The sequence below is a fragment of the Aythya fuligula genome, chromosome 6 (assembly GCF_009819795.1).
Source record: "Aythya fuligula isolate bAytFul2 chromosome 6, bAytFul2.pri, whole genome shotgun sequence".
Lineage (NCBI taxonomy): Eukaryota > Metazoa > Chordata > Aves > Anseriformes > Anatidae > Aythya > Aythya fuligula.
This window is the reverse complement of record NC_045564.1, coordinates 106,588-131,574: the sequence shown is the minus strand read 5'-3', so window position 1 is coordinate 131,574 and position 24,987 is coordinate 106,588. Positions and strand designations below refer to the sequence as shown.

The 24,987-nt window shown below is 39.0% G+C and overlaps 2 protein-coding genes across 5 annotated transcripts; both read left to right on the top strand.

The window, feature by feature from the left end:
- LOC116490833 (caspase-10-like) lies at nt 1–13,222 on the top strand. 3 transcript variants are annotated; one of them, XM_032190356.1, is made up of 11 exons: nt 1–135; nt 2,948–3,381; nt 3,519–3,618; nt 3,964–4,063; nt 4,842–4,930; nt 6,040–6,076; nt 6,514–6,585; nt 7,704–7,792; nt 9,543–9,654; nt 10,391–10,895; nt 11,423–13,222. In XM_032190356.1, the coding sequence occupies exons 2-11, from the start codon at nt 3,068–3,070 to the stop codon at nt 11,583–11,585; spliced, it is 1,581 nt and encodes a 526-aa protein (XP_032046247.1). In that variant the 5' UTR covers nt 1–135; nt 2,948–3,067; the 3' UTR covers nt 11,586–13,222. The 3 variants fall into 3 exon arrangements, with proteins under 3 accessions (XP_032046247.1, XP_032046246.1, XP_032046245.1); XM_032190355.1 differs by having other exon boundaries at nt 3,928–4,063; nt 9,546–9,654; XM_032190354.1 differs by having other exon boundaries at nt 2–135; nt 3,928–4,063.
- Nucleotides 13,223–14,294: 1,072 nt separating this feature from the next.
- On the top strand, nt 14,295–23,546 carry LOC116491006 (caspase-8-like). Of its 2 annotated transcripts, XM_032190679.1 has the most exons (8): nt 14,295–14,852; nt 16,704–17,033; nt 17,273–17,378; nt 18,381–18,519; nt 19,972–20,060; nt 20,708–20,819; nt 21,977–22,466; nt 23,046–23,546. In XM_032190679.1, the coding sequence occupies exons 2-8, from the start codon at nt 16,723–16,725 to the stop codon at nt 23,194–23,196; spliced, it is 1,398 nt and encodes a 465-aa protein (XP_032046570.1). In that variant the 5' UTR covers nt 14,295–14,852; nt 16,704–16,722; the 3' UTR covers nt 23,197–23,546. The 2 variants fall into 2 exon arrangements, with proteins under 2 accessions (XP_032046570.1, XP_032046569.1); XM_032190678.1 differs by lacking the exon at nt 14,295–14,852 and having other exon boundaries at nt 15,828–17,033.
- The last annotated feature ends 1,441 nt before the right edge of the window (nt 23,547–24,987 follow it).

Below are 24,987 nucleotides of genomic sequence, written 5' to 3'. Positions count from 1 at the left end.
CCCGGCGCGGTGACTCAGCGCCTGGGCGCGGGCCGGGGCCGCGGCCGGCCGGGAAGTGGGGCAGGCAGCGCTGAGCACCGCGCACGGGGAGGGCAGCAGCCGGCAGAGGGGACGGGCGCGGGGGTTGTTTAAGAGGTAAGACAGGAGTGACCGAAATGGAACAAAAGAAAGCGCCTACTTCACGGTATTGTGCAGCTACCTCTGCGAGATGAATACTCCCATTCTTTATGGGGCTGTGGGCTGACCCTGCGGTCCGTGTTTTTGTACTCTTGTTAACTCCCGCAGTGCCCCAGTCAGTAAAACGTTAGAGGAAAAAATAGTAACTTAATAATCTTCGTAGTTTATTTTATGTTATTTTCCTTCCCTCTAGATATATCTCAAAGCATAAATTAGAGATGCAGATTTACCACCTTTCTGTGTCATTTCTTCCGTGTTTCTAGCTCTAGCCGAAAACAGTAGGGTGAGCCATAGCAAACCTTAGGGGTGGGGAGGTTCTGGCCCTGGCATGCCTTAGTGCTGGGTGTTTGACATCAGGGGGATTTTGTGTTTTGTTTTTAGTGAAATAGGGATTGCTTTCGTTTTCCTTCTTTGCTTTACAAGTTGCAACGTTTTATATCTAATGTTTATTTGGGCCCCTTGCTACAAGAAGTACATGGAGGTGTTCAAAAGAGTCCAGAGAAGGGCAACGAAGCTGGTGAGAGGTCTGGAGAACAAGTCCTGCGAGGAGTGGCTGAGGAAGCTGGGCTTGTTCAGCCTGGAGAAAAGGAGGCTCAGGGGCGACCTTATTGCTCTCTATAGGTACCTCAAGGGAGGCTGTAGTGAGGTGGGGGTTGGTCTGTTCTCCCACATGCCTGGTGACAGGATGAGGGGGAATGGGCTAAAGTTGCGCCAAGGAGTTTTAGGTTGGATAGTAGGAAGAACTTCTTTACTGAAAGGGTTGTGAGGCATTGGAACAGGCTGCCCAGGGAAGTGGTGGAGTCACCATCCCTGGAGGTCTTTAAAAGACGTTTAGATGTTGAACTTAGTGATATGGTTTAGTGGAGGACTTGTTAGTGTTAGGTCAGAGGCTGGACTCGATGATCTTGAGGTCTCTTCCAACATAGACAATTCTGTGTGATAAATGACTTATAAAATATATAAAGTGGTAGAGAGCTCTAAAAACACAGTGGCTCTAGACTGAACAATGGTTCAGGCAGTAAACTGATAGTATCTCATCTCATAGTGGTGCTAGAAGGGAGGGAGACCCAGCCCAATCTGCCTTCAGTACAGAGGGGGGAAAAAATAGGTTATAGACAGCTGCTAAATGCAGCTCACATTAAGTGGTCTTGAGGGTATTCAGAACTTAAAGCAGAAAAGGTTTGGAGTGCAGAGTCACTTCAAGAGTGACAGCAACACATACTTAAATAGTATTTTAAAGGTAGATTAACAAATTTGTTCTGGATCTTGCTTCAGTTCTGTTTGCTGATTGTGCATACGTCCTATACACCACTCAACTCTGTTCAACTAAAGCTATGATTTGTTAATTTAGTTGAAATCATTGGTTTCAAATTCTGAATAGTTTGAACCTGGTGTATATATATATATATATATATATAAAAAAAATATATGTTTGTTGGCTTAGGCAGGAATCAATTTAGCCTAAATTACGCTGCTAAATTTAGTTGATTAAAGCATCTGGACAGGGTTTAGAAGTAGCTCTGCTAAATTGATTGAAGTCTGATTTACTGTGAAGTGTTACAGTTTCTGTGTATAGATAAATAAGATCCAAAACGTTTGGTGGCAGCTTGTTTCTTAAGTGAATAGGGTTTCACAACATAAGGGGCTTAATATGAGGAAAGAAGGAAGGTGAAGAACACTTACTGAACCATGGGAGAGTAAGGTTGAATATAGGAAAAAGCAGTCTGAGCTTTTTTTTTTTTTTACATGGGCTGTGACTTCTGGCAAGGGACAGGACAGCATGCAGGATTCCAGCCTTCTGTCAAACTTCTTGTCTGATATGTGATACGGTGCTTGTATTCTAGCTGGGTGCCAGGATTTGGGGATTATATTGTCTACCTGTCCCTGAACACAAAACTGAAACAATCTCTTGTCTGTGCCCCCAACATGGTACGATAGTGTTTGTGGTTTGCTGAGCTGTCCTCCCAGATGCTTCCAAGGCTTTGAATTTGGATGTTCTTTCCCCACTTCACTTCCCTGATTTTTTTTTCTTGTGCTCCCTCATTAGCTTTGCTAATTCCAGCTGCTCTGAACAAAGGTTAAGCACTTGCCTGTTAGGGGAGAAGGCACTGAAGCACTTAAACAAGTTTCCCTATGTAACCTGTACAGACAGAAAAGAACCGCCTAAGTTACATGGAAGTTGGTGTGGTGGAAGGGTGATGAGTGTCTATGAAACCTCAGTAGGATTGAGTTGCTTCTACAGAGCCTATTTAGATTGAGTTCTACTACATTTTATTTGACATTTACATAAGAAAGGCTTTAGGTCTTTCTATGCCAAATGCAAAACAGAGTTTGATGGCAGGATATGATTAGGAGTGGATGGATATTCCACGGCTTCAGTTTAGTGTCATATTTGAAACAGAGGAACACCTTACTGACACAGCCATAGAAGCGTGAGCCTTCAAACTGCAGATCAAGGAATATCAGAGATTTTACCATTGCACTCTCTCCACTGAGAGTTTTAATATGTTACTTGCAGGGACTCTGCTTCTCTCCACTACTGGTGGGTCAGAAAAGCTCTAAATATTAAAGATGACTGAAAGAAATTTAAAAAACTTAGGTTGGAAGGGACCTCTTGAGATCATCTATCCCAGGTTTCTGCTCAGCACAGGGCTAATGCCAAAGTTAGACTGGATTGTTCAGAGCATCTCCCAAATCTGTTCTCTGTAGTTTTGTGCTTGTAGAAGGAAGTAAGTTTCAAGTTGATTTAAAAGGAAACTATCTTTTGCAGAGAATTAAGGTCTTTAAAACAGTTGTTGGATGAAGTCTTGCTACAAGGATTGTTGAAGATCCAAGTGTTACCAACAGTTGATTTTGACTTTCAAGCAGAGAGACTGTCAGCTCCAGCAACATGGGGGATGGTGTCAACTTGCAGTTCCGTCAGCAGCTTCTGCTCATTGATGGAAATCTGGGGGCTGAAGATGTAGCAGCTTTAAAATTTCTCTGTACTGACTTGATCCCCTTCAAAAAACTGGAAAATGTACAGTCTGCAGTGGATATCTTTCAGCTTCTTATGGCTGAAGATTACCTTAATGAAGAAGATACTTTCCTGCTAGCTGAACTCTTATACAGAATTAAATGTAATTTCTTGCTCAATAAACTTGGCTATACCAAGGAGAAAGTGCAAGAATGTCTGCATGAGAAGGGAAGAGTGTCTCTGTACAGGTAACTTTGCAGTGGGATTTTGTTCTCTTTATTACTGCCATCTGTACCGTGCTGTTTCTCTTTCCTTTAAATTCTCTATTTGCTTTTAGTTTCTATACCATCTTTTCTGCTTTTGTCTCACTGGGTCTCTGTTGCAGGCAGATGCTGTATGAATTGTCAGAGAACATTACCAATGAGATGTTGCAGGAAATTGTATTCCTCCTGAGAAACCGTCTCCCAAAGCGACGTAGAACTACTGTATGTGAGAAGAAAGCTAAATGTGTATATGGCAGGGAGGGAATGAATGTTGGGATGGAAGTAGAGTGGGAGGAAAAACATAAAGAGAAAAGTCTTTGACAGAACAGGGCATGATCTGCAATTAGTCAGGTCAATATTTGTAGGGTTAACAAGAAGGAAGGTCCTTCTTTCTATCATGTAAAATTGACTGCTAAGACCCAGTTTGCTAGGAGACAAAGCAGATGATAATATGATTTTTTTCAGTCAGACAGGGCTGAGGCAAAAAGTTTTAAGTTCTAAAGAACAAATATATTTCATTCTCTTTGTCAGTCTGCTCTAGAATTGCTGATTTTATTGGAAAAACAGGGCCTTTTAACTGAAAACAATGTACAGATGCTGGAGGAAGTCTGTATGAATGTTTCACCTGATCTGCTGGAAACAGTTAACAGCTACAGAAGGGCAAAAGGTGAGATACTCAAAGTTAGGGAATAGGTTTGCTAAAATGCAGAAAGCTCTACAAGGGTCTTAACAACTGAACCTCAAGGTTCTACGTGTGCATTGCTGGAGCAGGAACTAGAGTGGGATTACCCAAGTATCTTCACACACAAGTTTGGCATAACGGTCCCTAACTTGCATTACTAGGGATGCGCTTGAATATCTGAGGCCACACAGAGCAGTCTAGCATATACAGAACAGGCTGGGAAACTAAAAATCCATTTATATCACACTCCTCAGTTTCCACATGAATAGCATTAAGATGATGATGACTGTCCTGTACAAGGCACTTTGTGATATATAAATGTATACTACAACAAAGCAGTTGTGTGCTAGTAAGCTGGAAAGGCAAGTCGTGTGCATGTTTGTCTGATTCCTGGTAAACTTTATTATTAAATGTGTAATTCACGTTCTCATGGGTTACACTGTGGTTTCTAATATTCCTTCATTTAATGTCCTGTGGAGTGACTATAAACATATTGGGGAAAAGGTTCTATTTCATTTTATTTTAGCACTGGGAAAAAAAATTCTGGGAAGCATGAAGCTGTCTCCCCAGTAGGTTCAAGGGCACTCAGCACTTCATGAATTCCAGTCCCCCCTATTTCCTGAGCGTGTTTCAAAGTTGCTTTATATTTAATGCACCTTTCACTAAGTATAGATCTGCATTTGCCTTAATGTGCAAATTCATAGTCATTTAACTAAAAGGCACTTGATTTCTCTCATTTATTGTCTCTTTTTGCTCTTTTTAGTGTCTCTGCCTCAGCAGGAGAATACTCTGCCAGTCAAAGAATCTTCAGTGTCTCACACTGTAGGCATCAGAGCATTGAATTTCCCACAGGTACACGCTATCTACCAGAGTTTTAGTGGTGGTGGTGTTTCATTTTTTTTTTTCTGTCTTTATTTTGAAACCATACTGCCTGTGAGATCTTTCACTAAATCTTCCCACTTGATTTAGGAAGGGAAAAGGCATGTTTGTAAGAAACATAGCTGCATATATCATCAAATAGTGGAATTTGAAATACTACTGTTGTTCTTGTACAACTGGGGAAAAAGCAGTATTGGGAAGAGAGATGAGTGAGGGAGAATGTGAAGGTGCCTTCTATAAAACAGGACAGTCAGTGAGGATTTCTAAAGTTCTGGCTGATTGTCACTAAACTATCTCTATTAGATAACACCATATTTTGATTATCAGTTCATACTGCTGCTTCTAAAGGAAGTCATCCCATTTTCTCAATGTACAAGTCCTTAGTCAGTTAGGTCCTTCTTGCAGCTGGATGATGAATCAGGTTAGGAAACCTAATTAATCTGGGATATAACCAATCTCTCTTTTGGAGGGAAAAGGAGAGGAATGGAAGAAGTTCTGTCCCAATTCTAAATGAGAAAAGCCAGTGAACGTTTTGGTGATACTTCCCAGAAGTAGATATTCTTAATGGCCTATTTAGTGTCATGAAGGGCTTGCATTATTGTAGCTTTGAGTTACAGTTGCTCTACTTGTGAAGAGGATTTGGATAGCTTTCATGCATGGCACTTAGCATGGTAAGAAAATTAATGTAGCTTTTCTTAATAGAAAACATAGATTCAAAACAATTTGAACAATTTACTATCGATGAAAATTAATATGGGACCATGTTGGACCGTTATTTTGTTTGTAGTGAATGCCCACTCCTATATTTAGAAATCATTTGGAAGTAAAAGAAAATTATTTGCTGTTTCCCTTTATCCTTAAGAGAAAGTATTGTTGTTTGTAGCTCCATGAGATTTGCACTAAGTGGAGAAGTCTTCTGTAATTTCATTATTAAATGTTTTGCCTCTTGTAGGAAATCAGTATTTTTCCTATCCACTACTTAGAAAACTTTGGTGTTTACTAAACCTATTTTGCTAAAATCACTATGAAAATGCATATATATGATGATTTTTAACATGTTTTTTCCCCCATTCAAAAAACAGGAGACTTCAATCAGATCTGTCAGTTCTAATGTCAATGGTAAGACTTGCTGAAAACATCTGTTTCTTTATACCTTTATGTTTAAAGCTACATGCTTTTATTTACTCTAGTAATTTTTTAGCATTTGGCTTAATGCAACACACTTATCTTGCTGTCTGCTTTTGAAGGGTCTTTTTGCTTTCTGCACTAATAGATTGGAAGGATTTCTGTTCTTATATAAATGGGAGAAATGAAAATTGGCAAATCCTGTATACCTGGTTAGTCATTTACTGGAAACTATGAAACGTATTTTTTTGTAAGTGAAATAAGGGCTGGTCTGATTAGTAGAAAAAGATTGTTTCCCAAGAATTAAAAACAAGTTTTCTATTTAAATATGTCTGGAAGGACAAGAGAAGGGGACACTATGACTATAAAACTGAAATGTTATTTTTTTGTGTACAGGACTTTACCTCGGATTTCTTTTGCTTTATGTACAGATCATTATGCTGAAGAACCTCGGAGCCTTTGGGAGCATGTTGGAAATGTGCACTCCATACCCAGCAGGCAAGGTTTGTCTTCTCTTAGAGTTTCAGTATTAAACGATTTTTATGCCGCCCTGTCTGGAATCTAGTATATTGTTTAAAAGGACAATGCCATTTATTGTAGTTCTTTCTGCCATACCTCTTGGATCCTTATAGAGGAAATGAGAAAGTGCCCTGGACTTCTTGTCTCTCTGTTCCAGTTCCCTCACTAAAGGAAGATATCAGGAAGATCTGTGCCCACTCTTCCCAGGCATTTGCAGAATGACTGTTAACTAAGCAGAAAATAAAGATCTGAGGACAGAAACAGGCAAACAAAAAAATGGCACCTTTTTTAAGGTTAAAAATGGTTCCTGGCACCTTTATTCACTAGAGAGACCATGACATGTATGGTTTGCGCATCTTTCAATAGCTTGCTGGAGTAAGTGAAGTTACTAAGATTCAAGTTGTTAGGTGTTGCACAGTGGAGAGGGATGTTTTGAATGCATTAAGTAGCATATGATTTGTACAAGAGGAGGAGAGAGTTTTAGGGCATTCAGAAGGAAAAGTAAATAAAGTTACCATAAGTAAAGTTATATTTTGGATTAGATCTCTGAAAAGATTCCTTACAAAGAACAGGAGATAGTTTACATCCATGTTTGTTACTCCACAACAGATGTTGTAAAGTATCGCAGCACAACATTTGCTCTTTTCAACTTTCAGTGTCTGTCAAGGTACCTTTGAGAGTCTGAGAGGTATTATGTGTGACTCAGGAACAGAAAAAAAAATCTGTAATGGGAGCTTCAGTAGTAACATCATAGATCCAACTTACAATGAAGTTTATATCTAGTTATTTACAAATGAAAAATTCATTTGACTGTCTCAGGTAGAATCTGTCCTTGTAGCCTAGATATCTTTGTTCCATAAAACAAGTACAAATGGAAACCTTGCCTTTGTCACGAAAGTATATGTAATAAAAATAAATGGAGACATGTCCAGAATAGATCCTTTGTACATGACAACGTTATCTTATACAGAAGAATTACTCCTTTCAATGTAAAAGTATTTGAAATAATAAAATTATTGTATTGTAGTTATACTCCTTTTTGGTACATACACTAATAGTAGATTTCTCCTCATCAAATAATACTATACTGTTTTTTCCCTAGATAACAACGCGGCTACTCTAACACAAAGCTTGTCTAAAATGAACCTGGAGCTGCCTAGAGAATTCAGCAATGTAGAAAATGAATCCAAGGTATGAGATAATCTCTTAAACCCATCTTTGTGAATATGTAGGGGCATGAGGTCTTCATCCCTCTAATGGCGTTTATCATGCAAGAACATGTGAGATTTCTGTGTGTCTCATGAAGTTTGTTGCAAAGAATTTGTAAGAAGGTTAAAAGAAGGCAAGTGTGTTCAGTAAGCTATTACAGGCATGTAGCAATCTTCCTCAATAAACCAGAGGTCATGGTTTAGAAGGAAAGATCCCTTTTGTGAGATACCTTCTTAGAAGACTTGTATGTACTCTTGTACAGCAGCGTAATGAACTCTCCCTCCAGCTTTTTCCTTAAGCAGAGATATTGAGGGAGCAAGTTGTTGCATTTTTTTATATCCATTTATATCCATGAGTCCAGAGAAGGGCAACGAAGCTGGTGAGAGGTCTGGAGAACAAATTTTATGAGGAGTGGCTGAGGAAGCTGGGATTGTTCAGTCTGGAGAAAAGAAGGCTCAGGGGCGACCTTATTGCTCTCTATAGGTACCTCAAGGGAGGCTGTAGTGAGGTGGGGGTTGGTCTGTTCTCCCACGTGCCTGGTGACAGGATGAGGGGGAATGGGCTTAAGTTGAGCCAGGGGAGTTTTAGGTTAGGTGTTAGGAAGAACTTCTTTACTGAAAGGGTTGTGAGGCATTGGAACAGGCTGCCCAGGGAAGTGGTGGAGTCACCATCCCTGGAAGTCTTCAAAAGACGTTTAGATGTAGAGCTTAGGGATATGGTTTAGTGGGGACTGCTAGCGTTAGGTCAGAGGTTGGACTCGATGATCTTGAGGTCTCTTCCAACCTAGAAATTCTGTGATTCTGTGATTCTCCCATGTGCCCGGTGACAGGACAAGGGGGAATGGGCTGAAGTTGCAACAGGGGTGTTTTAGGTTGGATAGTAGGAAGAACTTCATTACTGAGAGGGTTGTGAGGCACTGTAATGGGCTGCCCAGGGAAGTGGTGGAGTCACCATCCCTGGAGGTCTTTAAAAGACGTTTAGATTTAGAGCTTAATGATACAGTTTAGTGGAGGACTTGTTAGTGTTAGGTCAGAAGTTGGACTAGATGATCTTGGAGGTCTCTTGATTGATGATTCTGTGATTCTTATGATTCTGTGATTTAATTTCTTGCAGTTCTGTGCCATAATGTATCTTTTCATCAACTGATGTTCAGGCTGTTGTAGCTGAAGTATTGTTTGCTGCTGTTGAAGTAGCTGATGGAGTACTGCCTTCATTTTTTTTCTACTAAACTGCACATACCCACATATTTTTAGTTGTTCTTTCTAGTGAACAGGGAGGAACTGAAGTGGGGGAACTTTATGATTTTAACCTGAGGTTGGAATTGAAGGGGTGGTACTTGTAATTTCGGTGACTTCTTAGTTTTTAAAACATTCTTTTTTAAATGGGGGAGGTAACTTTTAAGTCTTAGCAAAACTGCTAGTGTGGCAGGTGTATGCACATCCATGATCTCTGTTCTGTTTGCATCCCTTTCCACTGGATCAATATGAACCACCTGCTCTAGGTATTCATTACTACTAATAAACTCAACTCATGTGTCTAACATCATGCACACAGAGGCACCATTGAGTTCCAGATTTCCAAAAATAACCCAGACTCCTAGGTGTCTATAATTTTTTGGATGCCAATTTTGAGACATGTTAAGAAAATAAAGTTGCTAGAGCTTACACATCCATCACTGAAGTGTTGAAAAAGTTTGGTGAGGCTGTGAGCTTTTTTATTCTTCTTTCTACAGAAGATGTCAAGTTACAAAATGGATGGCCCAAAGAGAGGATTTTGTATTGTTATTAATAATGTTACATTTGATGGGGTTCTTCAAGAGAGGAAGGGTTCTTCTAAAGATGCTGGTAAGTTCCTGAAGTGAGATTTTTGGAGGGTTAGTTTCTCTGTTTCCCCATGCAAGTTGATTGTCTGGTACTGCTCTAAATGTTACTGTATATGTTTTAATAAGTATTTCTAAACAGTAAGATTTTTGATTTTGTTAAATTATGTCACTTGTGTCTCCCGGGGAGAAGGGCTAAAGGCTGAGTAACCACTGAATTTCTCATACAGTTGGATCATTCTTAAATCATTTTTAGAATCCCTTTTTATTTGGTCTTTATCTGTAACTGTAAAAAAGAATTAAAACTAAACCAACGTTTTTGTATAATATAATGCAAAACTCTTTAATCAAACCTATGCATACTCTTTTATTCTATTCATTCTATTTATCTTTTGTTTATGAAGCTCTATAATAGTCAAAACTGCAGTTGGAAATAATCATCTGAGGAAGGTATTGAAAGAGTTTCTAATCTGAAACTCTGGGGGGATTCCTAATATTTTCAGGTGCCATTTGGGAGCTCACTTAGTGTGTCATTTTATAATGTCATAGTATGTTCTAAAGCTTGTCTGGAAAGATTCAGTGACAGTGTTTGAACTGATGCCATCTTATTCTGTTAACCTTTATTTGATACTAGTATAAGGATGAATCTGCAGAAGTATCAGGGTGTGAGGTCCTTTCACAGTTAAGATTAGCTTGCATGGTGACCATAAAATAGTTTTCTCCTGCTTCATTTTTTTCTTTTTTTCTTTTATTAATTACAGAGGAGCTAAAGAGAGTATTCACATGGCTTGGCCTGGATGTAAAGACTTACACAGATCAGACATCTGAGCAGATTAAAGAACTCATGGAAACGTGGCAGCAACTGAAAGATCATAAGGATAGGGACTGTTTCATTTGTTGTATTCTATCTCATGGAGAGTCAGGAGCAATCTATGGGAAAGACGGAGAGCTTGTATCAATCCGCGTGATCATGTCCTACTTCACTGCCAAACGATGTCCACAACTAGCTGAAAAACCCAAATTATTCTTTATCCAAGCTTGCCAGGGTAAAGAGATACAGCGTCCTGTCTACGTTGAAGCTGATGCACGAATTCCTGACTTCTCTTCTATGCAACAGAGCCTTTCTCCTTCTGAGAGTATTCCCGAAGAGGCTGACTTCCTCCTAGGCATGGCCACAATTGATGGATATGCCTCTTTCCGGCATGTTCAACAGGGTACTTGGTATATTCAGGCCCTGTGCAGCAAGCTGCAGTTGTTGGTACCAAGGTAAATACTTAATTACTTAGCTCTTTGAAAATACAGGAGGAACTTCCCCCCTCCTTTTTTTTTCTCTGAAGTCATATTCAAATAGGAGCAGCCCATGGACAAAATCAGTTAAACTGATGATTTGTTCACTCATCTTTGATAAATTTACATTAACACCTCTGGTACCCTAGAGACTATTGGGATGACGTGGAGCTTACTGCAAAAAATAAAAATAAAAATGAAAAAAAAATCCACCTCTGAATCTCCAATCTATATTCTGTTAGCCATCTGTTTCTTGAGTGGATTTAGATAAAAATATCATTACATCCTTTACATTACTAGTTGAATCAAGCAAGGCTTGCACTCAAATGAGATCAAAAGAAGAGAAATTTGTAGAAAAGGATGTTTTTTATTATAAAAGAAAAATTATTATAAAAGTTTGTACTATAGCTTCTAGATGATCAGTGAGGTGTTACATGGAGAAACAATACCATCTGCTTATAATTAAATCTTTTTCTTATTATTTTTTGCTTTCATTTTGGCTGCAGGGGTGAAGATATTTTATCCATTCTTACAGAAGTTAATGAAGATGTGAGCAGGCGTGTTGACCGCTGGGGGACAAAGAAGCAGATGCCTCAGCCAGCTTATACCTTAAGAAGAAAATTTATATTCCCTATACCTAGAGACCCTCCTCCTTCACAGCAATATTGAGGCTTTTTAAATACATACTTTTGTCATCACATCTCATTTAAATGCAATTCACTGCACTGCCTGTATAAGGCAGTTACTCAGACTCCTCAGGAGCTGTTAGTGTCAAGGCAAGGCTTCCTTTTTTTTTCCCCCCCCCCAAAGAAACTGTGAGGATACACAGTTAATACAATCCATGTGCCAAGTATTTAAATAATATATATATACACAGAGTTTTCAAGGTTGGGACAAGCATATTTCTATCATGTTAAACATTTTTGTGCCTGCAGACACAAAAGCGTACGTCCGTCACCGTAAGGGTTACATGTAGCTTTCTATATATTCTTTATATATATCTAAACCAGGATGTTAGGTTTAGGCTCATCATGTTTTATTTTGCATGCTAACAATTTTTAAACCTATCTCTAAAACTACTAGTTTTGTTCACAGAGAAAGACAAAGGTGGGAGTAAGAGGAGAAAGCTTAAGTAGTAGACAGAGAAGGATTTTTTCATCTCTAATTTAAATTGCTTTTAACATTATGGAGAAGCAGGTAACTCTTGAAATAAGCAACTTGTTCAGCAGTGCTCACTGATGCCATGTAATAGCTAACATGAACCTCACGTACAATGTTATGTTTCCAAAACTGAGTATAGCCAAAATGCTATAGAACTCCCTCTGTGAAAACTTGTGACCTGTCATTTCCCCATCACTTCTTGGAATAAAAGTTAGGGTAGACCAGTTAAGCACTGTGAAATAATGTCACTCAGCTGTATATCTGCATATGTTTATCAGATTGATTAACTTAAAGCATTACATTTTCTGATTTCTCATTTTAATGTCTAAAATGAAGCTGTATAAGGACACAAGCCTTCTTCTTGATTAACCTTCTAACTGCATGTTTTAGCATTAACTGAAATAATATAATGTTATTTTGTTATGATATTTTGTGTATCTGTGTCCTCCTTTTTGTTACTGAATTAAATCTATATATTTTTTAAGAGCTTGTGTAGACAAAACATTTGCTAATGCTTATCCTTGTTTCTGCCTGCCTGCTGCACTTCAGAATACAATAGAATAGAATAGTTTGGTTGGAAGAGACCTTCAAATAACATCTTGTTTACCTGCCTGACCACTTTGGGACTAAGCAAAAGTTAAAGCTGTATAGCTGAGGGCATTGTCCAAATGTCTGTTGAACACTGACAGGCATGGGGCATCAACTGCCTGTCTAGGAAGTCTGTTCTAGTGTTTGACCATGATAAAGAATTTTTTTCTAATACCTAGTCTGAGCCTTCCTGGCGCAGCTTTGTTCCATTCCCTTGTGTTCTAACTTTGTTGGACTGCATGAATGAATGGGATTTTAACTGCTTCAGGGTTTAAGCTGAAGTGAACCTTTGTTTCAGCAAAACACTGATTTTTTTTTTTCTATATTTACTAGCCATAAAATAGCTTGAAACTTAGGGTTAAAATTTGAGATAGCACTGTTGAGTGCTATTGGAAACAATTTTTAAAACAGGTGTGTGACCCATAGCATCCTATATGTTCTGAATTATTATGGCTGCTAAATTTGAAGTGACACTTGTGCCACAGATAGAAAATGTTTTTTCTGTTAGTAGAACGTATAATAAACTTAACAGATTGAAGTGTCTGGCTCAAAATTGCTATTCAGACTCAGTGCACTCTTCTTTTGTATGTTTAGGTAACAATTGAATTTTATCAATACAGAGTAAACAGAACAATCTTGACCTTGTTTGGGGGGATCTTGGTTTCCTTCTTAAGTTTGCTAGACAGAGAACATCATCATGTTCTCTTGCTCTCTCTGTAGGAACCTCCGCATGAATAGTCTCCAGTTAAACTGTAGGTGGATAAACACAGCCAAGAAAAGTTTAAGCTGACTTTTGCCATGAGTTCCCTCGGAAGAGGGATCCACACTGTGAAGTATGAAAGACTGGTGAAGTTTCCCTTGTAATAAGGCTTGTTCACACACAGGTTACGGTGTTATGATTTATAGTATCCAGTGTGAAAATTGTGCTTGTTTGTGTTTATATTGCTGCACACTGTAATACTTGGGTGCACACAGTGGCACTTTGTCAGGACAAGCCTGCAGGCAGGAAAGGCTTAGGACTGTAACCACAGCTGCCATTCAGCAAGGTTTTTAAAGTTTTCATGTGATCTGTTGTGGTGTGTTGTAAGACGGCAGTCTGAAAGTCTTGGGTAAAAAACACCCTCTCTTCCTGCAGCTTAGATGTTAATCACTGCTTGCTGTCCATGTTGTACTCTTTCAGTGTCCCTAGGAATATAGAGTTTGTGCTAGAAAGAAATCAGCCTAATCCAACAAAAAGTGTTTTGTTTCTTTAAGGACTTGATGATGCATACAGAAGCATATGTACATGTATGTATGCATGCTTGTCACCTACAGAATTAAAGAAGGGTTGTCACTTGCGCAATTCTTGTTTAGACATATTGAAGTGGAAATAGTGTAAAATGAGTCTTCCTGTGGGGAAGATATGTCTTTGGAAAGTCATGATCTTAAAGTAGAATTTGTAACATTCACCAAGTCCTATCCATACTGATTCTCTCTCTCTCTTTTTTTTTTTTTTTTTTTTTTTTTTTTTTTTTTTTGTGTAAGAGCTGTTTATCCTGGCTTTTGCCAGTAGCAGCCAGTCACTACAGTTGCTGAGTAGTCAGTAGCCTCAGCATTTTTGCTTCCTCAAGGCAACCTTTCTAGGGGAGCTGGATTTTTGTTAGGCTGCTGTACAAAGAATTGGCTGAGTCATTGAGACAGTTCTGTGGGAAACCAAAGGAATAAAATGGGGGCAGGGGAGCTGTGGGAAGTTGAAGGGACTAAAGACTAACAAAGGAACAGGAATAGTTCGGGGGAGGACAATAGAGTAAGAAATAGGAAGTGAAATATTAAACAGGAAGAAGAATGCCAGGAGGGCTGGTCCCTGAAACAGCTGCATGACAGGAGAAGTCTCTGTCTGGAAAGAGCTATCTCAGGCCTGGTCTTGCCTGCAGATCTTTTTCACACAGTGATCACAGCATGTTTCCTCTTTAAACCTGCAACTGCAGTCAGTTAAGACACAGAAAAACTAGTAAAGGAAGAAAGTGAGGCATGGGATGACTTGGAGACAGAACCATTCGGGACCTGAAGATCAGATAGCACTTGTGATGCTGTTCCCAACCTTTGGATAAAAGGAAGACTCATGCCAGTGAATCTCAGACACGTTTTCTGAACTGTTACTAGCATGTGCCTTTTGGAAGGAGTTTGAATACCTCATTCCATTGAAGGGTATGTTCTGATTTTGAGTTTATAAACGTAGATAGGTTGAAATCGATGAAGGTAGTTTTAATTGCAAAATTTGAACATATTTCTGCTGTCCTAACTCTCTCTCTTCATAATGCTTGAGTTTGGTCTTCAGATGTGAACAGAGAGGTCTGGTAGCTGACTATTCATATGTTTGCTGCTGCAAGGAAAATACTGGTGGCCAGCAAATCATACTGTGAACTTTACCATTGAAGGCAGAGTTCTATGCATAAAGAGAGTGAAAATGCCAAAAGTTAAATATTACTTAAATTATTTTGTGAACAGGAAAGTATGTTTCAAAGAGGTGTTTATCCTTTCGGTTTTCTTTATTTGTCAGTACTGCTACTGAATTTGGTACTGATATTTGACTAGTTAAAAGTAGGCTGGCTGAGTTGGAGCTGTACTTTGAAGAATGGAGCTAGGATGTGGAAGATCTAGTGACACAGCAGGATAGTGGGACTGAGATGTTTTTAAATGGGAATATGTAATTGATTCATGCCTCCCCATCATCTTTTAATTGGGATTTATAAGTAATCATAATGTACTGAGCTGTGCCATATACCAGGAGTTCCTGGCTGTGCTGCTTAGTGTCCCCTTAAAACAAAAGCAAATCTGGTTGTTTCTGTGGTTTACGTTTTTTTCCTACAACCACTGTAATAATTTCCTGAAACCGGAACAGTGGCAAGTGGAGAAAGAAACTGCTGCATAATGATCACAGCTTATTGCTTTGATATAACTGACTTACTGTAAGTCATGTGACTTACAGGCCATACAGGCCATAGTACAAAAGCAAGTACTTTTCCTGGAACTTCAGAGACTATGGTTGTCTTTCACTTTTTTCAGTTGTTTCAGCAGTCCTCCAGCCTGTCCTCCAATGTAAGTGTAGTAAAATTATTATTACTTATGGTGTAAAAGAAACTGTTTGCTTGTTTTATCAGTTGTGTCTTTATTTTAGTGAAATGGAAGAAGACACCACAGCCAAACATTGTTTTAGTGTACTCCTGTATTTACAGACAGGCTTAAACACTGTGTAGATGGCACATCTATACTAATTGCAAAAATTTTGCGGGTGTGAAACTTACTTTTTGATTTTCTATTGTGCTCAAAAGTTGGATACATAAGCCAAGTTTAATATTTTTAAAGCTGATAGAGTGGTGAGTGGTGGAGAAGGAGGATGATATTTGGTGTTCAGTAAAACAGAACTGCTGATGAGAATTCTAGTCTTTTTGAAAACGTTGATGTGATCTGTATTTGATTTGAACATTACCAATTGAGATTAGATTTTACTTCATGAAGATAAACAAAAGCAGGGAGAGGTGCTTTGGTTTCATTGACCAAAGTCAGAAGCAGTATATAAGAAAAGTAGAAGGCAGCTATCTTAGAGAAGTTTTGCTCATGTGGCCTGTAAAACCTTTATATATGTTATGGTGCAAAACCTCGCAGCCTTATTTACTGCATAGTCTATATTTCAGACTGTAAGTGGCTGTTGCTTCCAAATGGAGTCAAACCTCCAAAAGAAATGGCAGCAGCCTGCCAGGATTGTTTATCTGATACATCAGTATATCCAGGTGTGGAGATGCACCATAGGAAGCAAGAAGGATCTGTGACTTTCTCTGTCAATTTCACTTATGCACAGTTTTCAATGCTCTCCATTTAGTCCAGAGAATCGCGAGAAAAAAATGTCAAAGTTATGGTGGCAGGACAGCATCTGTCTACTGAAGTATTTTTGATTACATATATTTGTTTTGGACTATTCTACATGACATGGCACCTTTTATATTCGTGGTGTTGCACTACTGTTACCGACAAACCAAATTAAATTTTCTCTGTGTTTAGATCCAAATCCTGACGTGAAATGAGTACAGTCTTCCACAAACTTCTTTTTGATATTTCTGAGGCTTTGGCCACAGATGAACTGGCAGCTCTGAAGTTTCTCAGCTTGGAGCATGTCCCTGTGAGGAAACAAGAAGCTATTGAGGAGCCCAAGGCTTTCTTTGAAGTGCTTAAGGAGAAAGACATGATCAAAGTGGGGGATGTGTCCTTCTTGAAGGAGTTGCTCTACCGGATCAATCGGATAGACCTCCTGGCTGGCCAGCTGGGCTCCAGCCGAGAGGAGATGGAGAGGGAGCTTCAGATCCCAGGCAGGGCAAAGGTGTCAACGTACAGGTAAACACAGTATTAGTAAACCTTGGCATGCAAAACGTACGACAGTTCTGTTGTGTACTGTCTTGTTCTCTGTAGTGTTACCTTACAAATATCCCAGAATAACTGAATTTATTACAGCATGACTTCCTGCCCTCGTGAGTTTTGAGACCACATTTCACATTTCTCAGTTCAAATGTGTAGTTGTCATGTTTATTTCTCCTATCTTTCTTAGTCAGTCTTTTTCTATCCTTTATTGCCAGACAGCTGCTATATGGAATTGCAGAGGACTTGACTCCAGAAGATGTCAAGAGTGTGAAATTCCTGCTGCAAGAACAGATACCGAAGAACAAGCTCCAGGATAACGCTGTAGGCAAAGTAACCTTGATAAGTTTCTTGCAAGGCTAGCTCAGAGTCTGCCACTTGTAAGACGGGAGCAAGGAGAGACCAGTGTGCTGTCACTAAAATTCTGTTGTTTATAGATTTGTGATGTTAGCTGACAGGTGCTCTGTGACAGAAAGGACCCTTTTTTCTCAGTTTATGTTTTCGCTGACCTTTTTGCTCTCCTTTTCTCATTTTGCCTCCACCACCTGTCTCCCTATCTTTTCTTCTTGCAAAATCCATCATGCTCTTACTTTCTTCTTTGCTTGGCATTTATAAGACATTTGTGCACATGCTGTATCTAATAAAAGTGATGTTTGCGGGAAGAAAAACAATGTTTTGGAGATCGAAAATTGAGTTCTAACATGAGTTCCAGCACTAATTTTTGTGTGTCAATAGGTACATTTTTTTCTACATTGTAATTTGATGTAATAGTATTTTGTTAACTTCCCCACAGAAAGATTAAGAGGGTTGGTGAGCTAGTTTAATATCTGTTTTGTAAACAACAAACAGTGCTATGAAGGTGCTTGGTATTACTAAGAGGCTTCCTTAAAATTCTATTTGTATTGTGGCACCTACTGCAAAAGTAGCAGATTTACCTGCAACTTGGTGAACTAAACAGCTTTAAAAAACAAAGTCATCCTTGAAGACATTTCCTGCATTAGAACATGGAGAGTGGTGCAGTTAAGTGGCTTACAGCAATTCACCTGAATATAGAGGCAAAACAGGATGTCGTGTTATTAACTGCATAAGTGCTTCGCACTTTGAAACATAGCAGAATAACTTAGCCATGGGCAATTTCTACCAATCCAGTCTTTACTCTAGTGATGTGTTTCTTCAGTTAATGAAGTTTGGAGCAAAAATAAATTGGTCTTTACTTTAGGTCTCTGGGAATGAAGATGTTGTCTTCTGTTCTTTCGAGAAGTGCCAGATATTGCGGTTATTGAAGGTCACTGTATGAGTTTGGATTCTGTGTTTGTGTTTTACCAGTCAATGTTGAAGGTCTTAATGGAAATGGAAAGAAATGGAATAATTAAAGAAGATGACCTGAGAATTCTGAAGGATATATTAAAGGAATTTAGAGCTGACTTAAAGAAAAGAATCGATATCTATGAAGAAAAAACAAAAGGTAAACTATTTAATCGGCTGTTTAAGAGTAGAACTGTTTTGTGATTTTTTTTTTTTTTTGTGGCTCGATCCTTGGGATCTTAGGAGTTTAGAGATAAGAGACATCTTACATTATCTTGGGATAGGCAGAACAGATCTTGGTACCTGTGGTTTCCAATGTTCTCTGCTACTTCACTATCACATCATGTCTTCTTGTACCTCTCTGCGAAATACATCCTGCCCTTTGTAAGTGGTCTGCCTCTCCTTTATCTTTGCTTTAAGTGCAAAGGAAGCAGTGCAGTGCTGGTTTTGGACTATAGCTTTTCAGCTGCTGAAAAAAAAAGACAGTTGGCTTGAGGAAACTTGTTTTGGTTCTGAGCATAGTTTTCTATTAGCAGGCTTTTTTTCTCTTATTTGAAGGACAAGTCACTGGAGACCAGGTGCGTGGCTAAAATTGGACTATTAGCATTCTATATCAGATGTTGAAATGTCAAGAACTTTCGTGTCTGGGCTGTTGCAGCTGAGGTGGTGGCTTGTGACACTATATACAGGCCTTACTCTTTGGGAAACAGGGTGTGTCAACGATCAAAATGAGAGTCTACTAAATGTTTCTACTAAATGTTTCTACTAAGTCTACTAAATGTTGTGTTGCTACAAAAGCAGAAGAAAATTGTCAAGAAAGGCTAGCATAAACAAGCCCTGTGTCAGGGGAGTGGCTTTTTAGTAGTATTGATGTGTTTTGTCCCCCTTGATAAGTGGAAAAAGAGCACATCTATGTAACTTGTAAAAGGGGTATTGTGATTTATTTCCCTGTGCAGACCCATGTGTTTGATGATTTCTTCTCTTATTTCTGGCACTTGTATTCAAAGCAGTGTTTTAGTGTTTTGAGGAGATCTTCATTATGCTGGTGTTCTGTCTCCTTGGTGTGTCCACCAAAACAAAGTCATCTGGAGAAGGGGCCTCAGAAGTAAATGAGCTGGCTGTACTACAAAAATGGGTCTCCTCTTTGACTTGCATATCCCATAGTAGAGATGCTAAGGGATGACTTGCTTGGGGTGATCATCACATTCAGACTTCTGTTATGTGGCTCTTGCTACCAGTAAAAGAACAGACAAGAAATGGAACAAGGTACAGCCACTGCAAGAATGCAGCATATGCCATCTCCAGGCTCAAGCTTCAGTGTGCGCTCAGGCCCAGAGGTCCACTTTTACGTAATAACTCTAATTTTGGGAATGTCTGGTTAGGGCTGCACAGTCTTAACACAAATGTATCATTTGTTCCAAGGGACACTCTTCACAGCTTCACTGATGGGCAGTTTGCAATACTGGAACCCATTCATGGCCCAGCCTCGCCAGTGATAGTGAAAACAACCCTCCACCTCACTCCTTGAGCTTTTCTGGTTTTGGTGTTGAAATATGCAAAGTGGAAGATTTATCCTTTTACTCCTAAAATGTTCTTTTTATCTCCCTCTTAGAAAATAATTCTAAGGAAACACTCAGCAATCTAATCTGTGTGTCTCGGCATCCAGCAGGACAAGGAGCAGAGGGTGGGACACCACACCTGGTGAGGAATACTTCAAGATTGCCTTTAAAGTATTTGTCCAACAAGTGGGAGCAGGGAGCATAATTTTTTAAGACTAAGCAGGTGAAAGAGCTAAAAGGGAGGGGTTCTGGCTTTAGAGGTTGGCCTTGAAAGAATTCCTGTTTTCAAAACAGGATCAAGCCTTGTCCTTTGGTGAGGACATGGCTGTCAGCAACCTTTTAGACAAGAAAGGAAAGAGTAGCTGTCATGGGAAGAAAAACAGTTTTAATTTTTTTTAAAAAAACAGGACAGTCTAGTAGTATCCTGGATAGATGGGATCTGCTACCCATAGATAGATAGATAGATCTGCTACTCATAGATAGATAGCATCTGCTACCTCACTAGAAAGTCAGGATTCTGAGTGAATGATATGGTTCAGGAACTTATCCTCCACGTGTGCAAATTTGTGTTTCTGGACACTCACTTTCTCCCATTCTAAAATCATAACCTAACCACAAAGAGAGAGGAGGGTTTCAGGAAGAGCCAGCAACTTCCTTCCCCTTGGGCTGACTTATACTTTTGAGCTTTTTTATTTTCTTGTATCTTTGCCCTCATGATTTAGGGTGTTTGGCACTGTTTTTTTTTTTTTTTTTTTTTTTTTTTTAATTCTAGTTTCTTTGTTTCTACAGCTTGTGGAATCATATAAGATGGAAAATAACCCCCATGGCTACTGTGTGATTCTTAATAACCACAATTTTAAAAATCCATGTGAAAACAGAGAAGGAACAATAGAAGATGGAAGTAAGTATTTTTTTAAATCCAATTCCTAGTTTGTTCTTTTTTATTAACTTCTGAAGGAATTATCTAATCTTTCCCATAGAATGATCACTTTCACTTTCCTTTGCTTCCAGAGTAACTGGAGTGACAACTAATGTAGAACTGTAGAAATTCAAAATAAACCACTTCCAACAATTTAGCTGATGGCTTTAAGAAGGAAGATCTTACTGTTGTAGGTGAAAAAGCATCATCTTAATTGGTCAGATGTACTGAAAAGCGAAGGAGGGATTGATGATGCACTTTTTCACTTCTTGATTGTTTTTAATTTTTACCTATCACAGAGTAGCGCTTTTAAGTCCTTAAATTCTTTCAATGTTTTGCTTGCATAACTTACTGATTGGAGGGTATAGCTTGGACATGCTATACCCTCCAGTTATAAGCATTCCAGTTTAGTCAGTATGGGCAGTTGTTTGCAACAATGCTCAAATAAATGCAGTTATTTTACTGCTTTATAAATTTCCTTCAAGCCTGTCTTCCTGCAAGTGTCACTTGTTTATCTTAATAAACTAAAAATCTGCTTCATGAAAGCACACATCACTGTTTTTAACTCTATCCAGCCTGTCTACATGTTTCTTGCTTTCCAGATACTTTCCACCTACATAACACTTACATCAATATTTGCTGGGAAGTCTGTGTAGCACTGTGTCCTTGCTAGCATGTTAGCAGGTTATCCAGCCTTCATTCTTGCTGCGTCAATCAGTCTCACAGAGTGAGGGATTTACTTCATTTAAGAATGGCAGAAATTGTCATTCTAAAGAGTTACATCTTCCTAACTTTCTAAGGTTTGTTCTTTTCCATCTGAGATTTCTATGCAATGTTCAGTTAAAACCTACTTAAAAAAAGTAAGCTTCACTAAACTGTACTGATTAATTGGATAATATGAAACCTGCATTTGTTTTTACATAGTGTGTTGTTGAACCCAGTTGTATTTAAAAGATAAATAAGTTAGGCGTTTGTGATTTTCTAATTAAACTTGACAGGCTAAGAGGCAGTCAAGTGAATTTATTGGTGGGATCTGAACACTTTTGGTGATACCTGTTCTACCACACAGAGCCCAATGTTTCAGCATCTTCCTTGTCACTGTTTATGGTCACCAAGTGCCTTCTGACTTTCTTTCCCAGAGGCTCTGAAGAGGGTCTTCGAGTGGCTTCAGTTTGAGACAGTTGAGCACATGGATCTAGAAGCAAAAAAAATATATGAGACAGTTAAAGAATACAGTAAAAAAAACCATAGCAACATGGACTGTTTTGTTTGCTTCATTCTTTCACATGGTGAAAAAGACAAAATAAAAGGCACTGATCATGAGTTTGTAAATATTAAAGATTTACTCACCTGCTTCAGTGGATCTAATTGTCCTTCACTTGCTGGCAAACCCAAGCTGTTTTTCATCCAGGCTTGCCAAGGCTCTGTAGGTCATCCAGCTGTCACAGTAAAAGAAGACTGTTCTGGCCATCTCGAGACGGATGCTATCCCTCTGCCTTCCATTCCTGACCAGGCTGATGTTCTGGTTGGCATGGCTACTGTGGAAGACTTTGAGTGCTACCGCTGTATAAAGACTGGCAGCGTTTACATTCAATGCCTCTGTGACAAGATGAAGTTACTTTGCCCACTGTAAGTACTATTCTTAATCCAGGTGTAGATTCAGGGTTGTGATGCTGGAACATTACAAATAAACAAATGTGTTCATGTATGCGCATGTTTTTTAACTTTTTTTTGAGTAATAAGGTATTTTTCTTCTAGTGACACCTGATAAGAGGCCAGTTTGTGGGTTGAATACACAGGCAGAACATCAGTATTCTTTAGTCATAATTTTAATTGTTGCCTCTCTCATAAAGTTAATTTAGAAGATAGAATTTTTCTCCAGATATCACTTTCTCATGATGTTCAAAGGGCTTGGTGAATGCATAAATTTGGTTCTGTTTCATTTTAGTGTGCTATTCTGATTGCAGCCAAAGTAGAGGATTGTGTGTGTTTGTATAGTGATCCTATGTGGAGGTTGCTTTTATTCTCCCAGATGTACTGAATTCTGTGGTTTCACAGTGGCATATGCAATTTCAGTGACAGGCAGCTGAAGGGAAGATACTAGTCTTCCCTGAGATCTCACTTCACTGAAGCAAACATAGATCAACTTCTTGGCCTAGCAGCAAGTACTGTGTATTTTAGTGTAACTTTTATTTGTTTTTGTTCAAGCCGCAAGGATATTGTAACCATCCTGACAGAAGTGAACAAGGAAGTGGGAAGAAAAGTATTAAATGGATGGAAGCAGATGCCAAAGATAACATCAACCCTGCGGAAGCAGTTTATCTTCCAGATTCCACAATGCCAGTCAACAATAAAATAAGAACACACTTGATTAGGAATAACTTCTGGAACGGGCTTCCACAGGGAATTCAAGAGAAGTTGCAACAGAAATTGTCTAGATCTGTGTAGTTACTCCCAGTCCTGCAAGGGGCTGTGTGACCCAAATTTTTCAAATCCCATGTTTAGTGAATCTTCTGCAACTTAGATCACTAGCAGTCTGCTCAGGCAGTGGAGTTTGGATCTCTTCAGCCCTGCTTTCAAGTAAGAAAGCATTTCCAAGTAGTATGATTTTTAAGTGTTATGAGAATTGCCAATAGAACTATCATAGAATAATAGGTTCAGAGAATCATTAAGGTTGGAAAAGACCTTCAAGATCATCTGGTCCAACCATCACCCTGCTACCAATGTCACCCATTAAAGCATGTCCCTAAGCACCAGGTCCAACCCTTTCCTTGAACACCCCCAGGGACGGTGGTACCACCACTTCATGGGGCAACCTGTCCCAATGCCTACCCTTTCTCCCTTTCTGAGAAGAAATGTCTCCTAATTTCTAACCTAAAATTCTAACCTATTGTTTCTGTCTCTGCTGCTAAAAGAGAATAAGACCTTGAAATCCAGATATATTCAGAGCACCAGATACCTTCTCAGAGACCTTGTGTAAAGTTGTAACTGTACCATGCAAGGAAGTACCCAGAAGTGAGTAATTGCGTAACTCTGGAAACTGTATAGTTCTTCACAGAAAATAATGTCCCTGCCCAGAAGGACCAAATAAATAAATAAATAAATATGATGATACAAGTCTGATTGTTTTCCTCCAAATACTTTGTTTTGCTTTATGTTACTAATTTACTTGGCTGAACAGCACTGCTGGTTAGGATTTTTAATAGTAAGGATTCTAATTGTGTTGCTTCACAGAGCACTTACGGAGCAGTCTGTTTTGAAGGGCTGATGACCACTGGAAGGAAGGTGCCACTCCATTAGATGCACAGTTCTGAGATTCTGTCCCCTCCTGGCTACTGTCTGTAGATCCTGTAGGCTCTTAATCTCTGTTGGAATAAATACTGATGGTTGTCACATCACCCTTGGTTGTGGTGTGTTTCTCTCTTAGGGGAGCTGACTGAGGGACAGTCAGCACAACAAACTTCTTCAGTTGAAGAAGTTATTTTTGCTCTCGTTGAAGTATGCAATGGCAGCCACCCTTAGAGTGTGGCATATTGATATCCTTTCATTATCCTTTCATTAGAGATGGTAGAAAAGAGTAAATTAAATTCAGGACATTCATGATAATGGCAGCTGATGCCGTGTTCTTACCTTGCATCTTCAGCAGTGTGTACATGGTGTGTGAGAGCTGCCCAGGCGTCTAACAGCCACATCCCTTCTAAGCTTTATAACAAGGTAAAGGATGGATATGAGACAATATGTAACTTCTGCTTTTTTTAGTTTGTGTTTTTTGGAGATCTGTGTTTGACTGTAGTGCAAGGGTTCTTTATTTGTTACTGCTTTTCTTCCAGAAGTGAGACTTTCTTATTTCTAATTCCACAAAATATGTGGAGCATTTTGCTTCAGTTACTGGTTTTCACCTTCTAAGTGAAAGGGAGAATGTCAGTTCTTAGAGTCAAAGCTCTGTTCGCACAGGCTTCATAAATAGGCGTTATTAGCACAATGTAAATGAGAGTGCTGTTTGTGGCAAATTATAATAGAAGATATTATGATACAGCTCTATGGATGACATTTGGTTAACCATCTAGGAAAAATGCAGCAACAATGTATTTACATTTTTATAGCATTTTCATAAATGAAACCTTAATATGAAGTTAGTAGTTGATTTGTA

Coding starts and splice junctions, on each gene's coding strand:
- LOC116490833 (XM_032190354.1), top strand. CDS start 3,068: ATGGGGGATGGTGTCAACTTGCAGTTCCGTCAGCAGCTTCTGCTCATT. Junction 4,931..6,039: donor GAGCATTGAATTTCCCACAG/GTACACGCTATC, acceptor TTCAAAAAACAG/GAGACTTCAATCAGATCTGT. Junction 6,077..6,513: donor TGTCAGTTCTAATGTCAATG/GTAAGACTTGCT, acceptor CTTTATGTACAG/ATCATTATGCTGAAGAACCT.
- LOC116491006 (XM_032190679.1), top strand. CDS start 16,723: ATGAGTACAGTCTTCCACAAACTTCTTTTTGATATTTCTGAGGCTTTG. Junction 18,520..19,971: donor CTATGAAGAAAAAACAAAAG/GTAAACTATTTA, acceptor TCTCCCTCTTAG/AAAATAATTCTAAGGAAACA. Junction 20,820..21,976: donor AGGAACAATAGAAGATGGAA/GTAAGTATTTTT, acceptor TTTCTTTCCCAG/AGGCTCTGAAGAGGGTCTTC.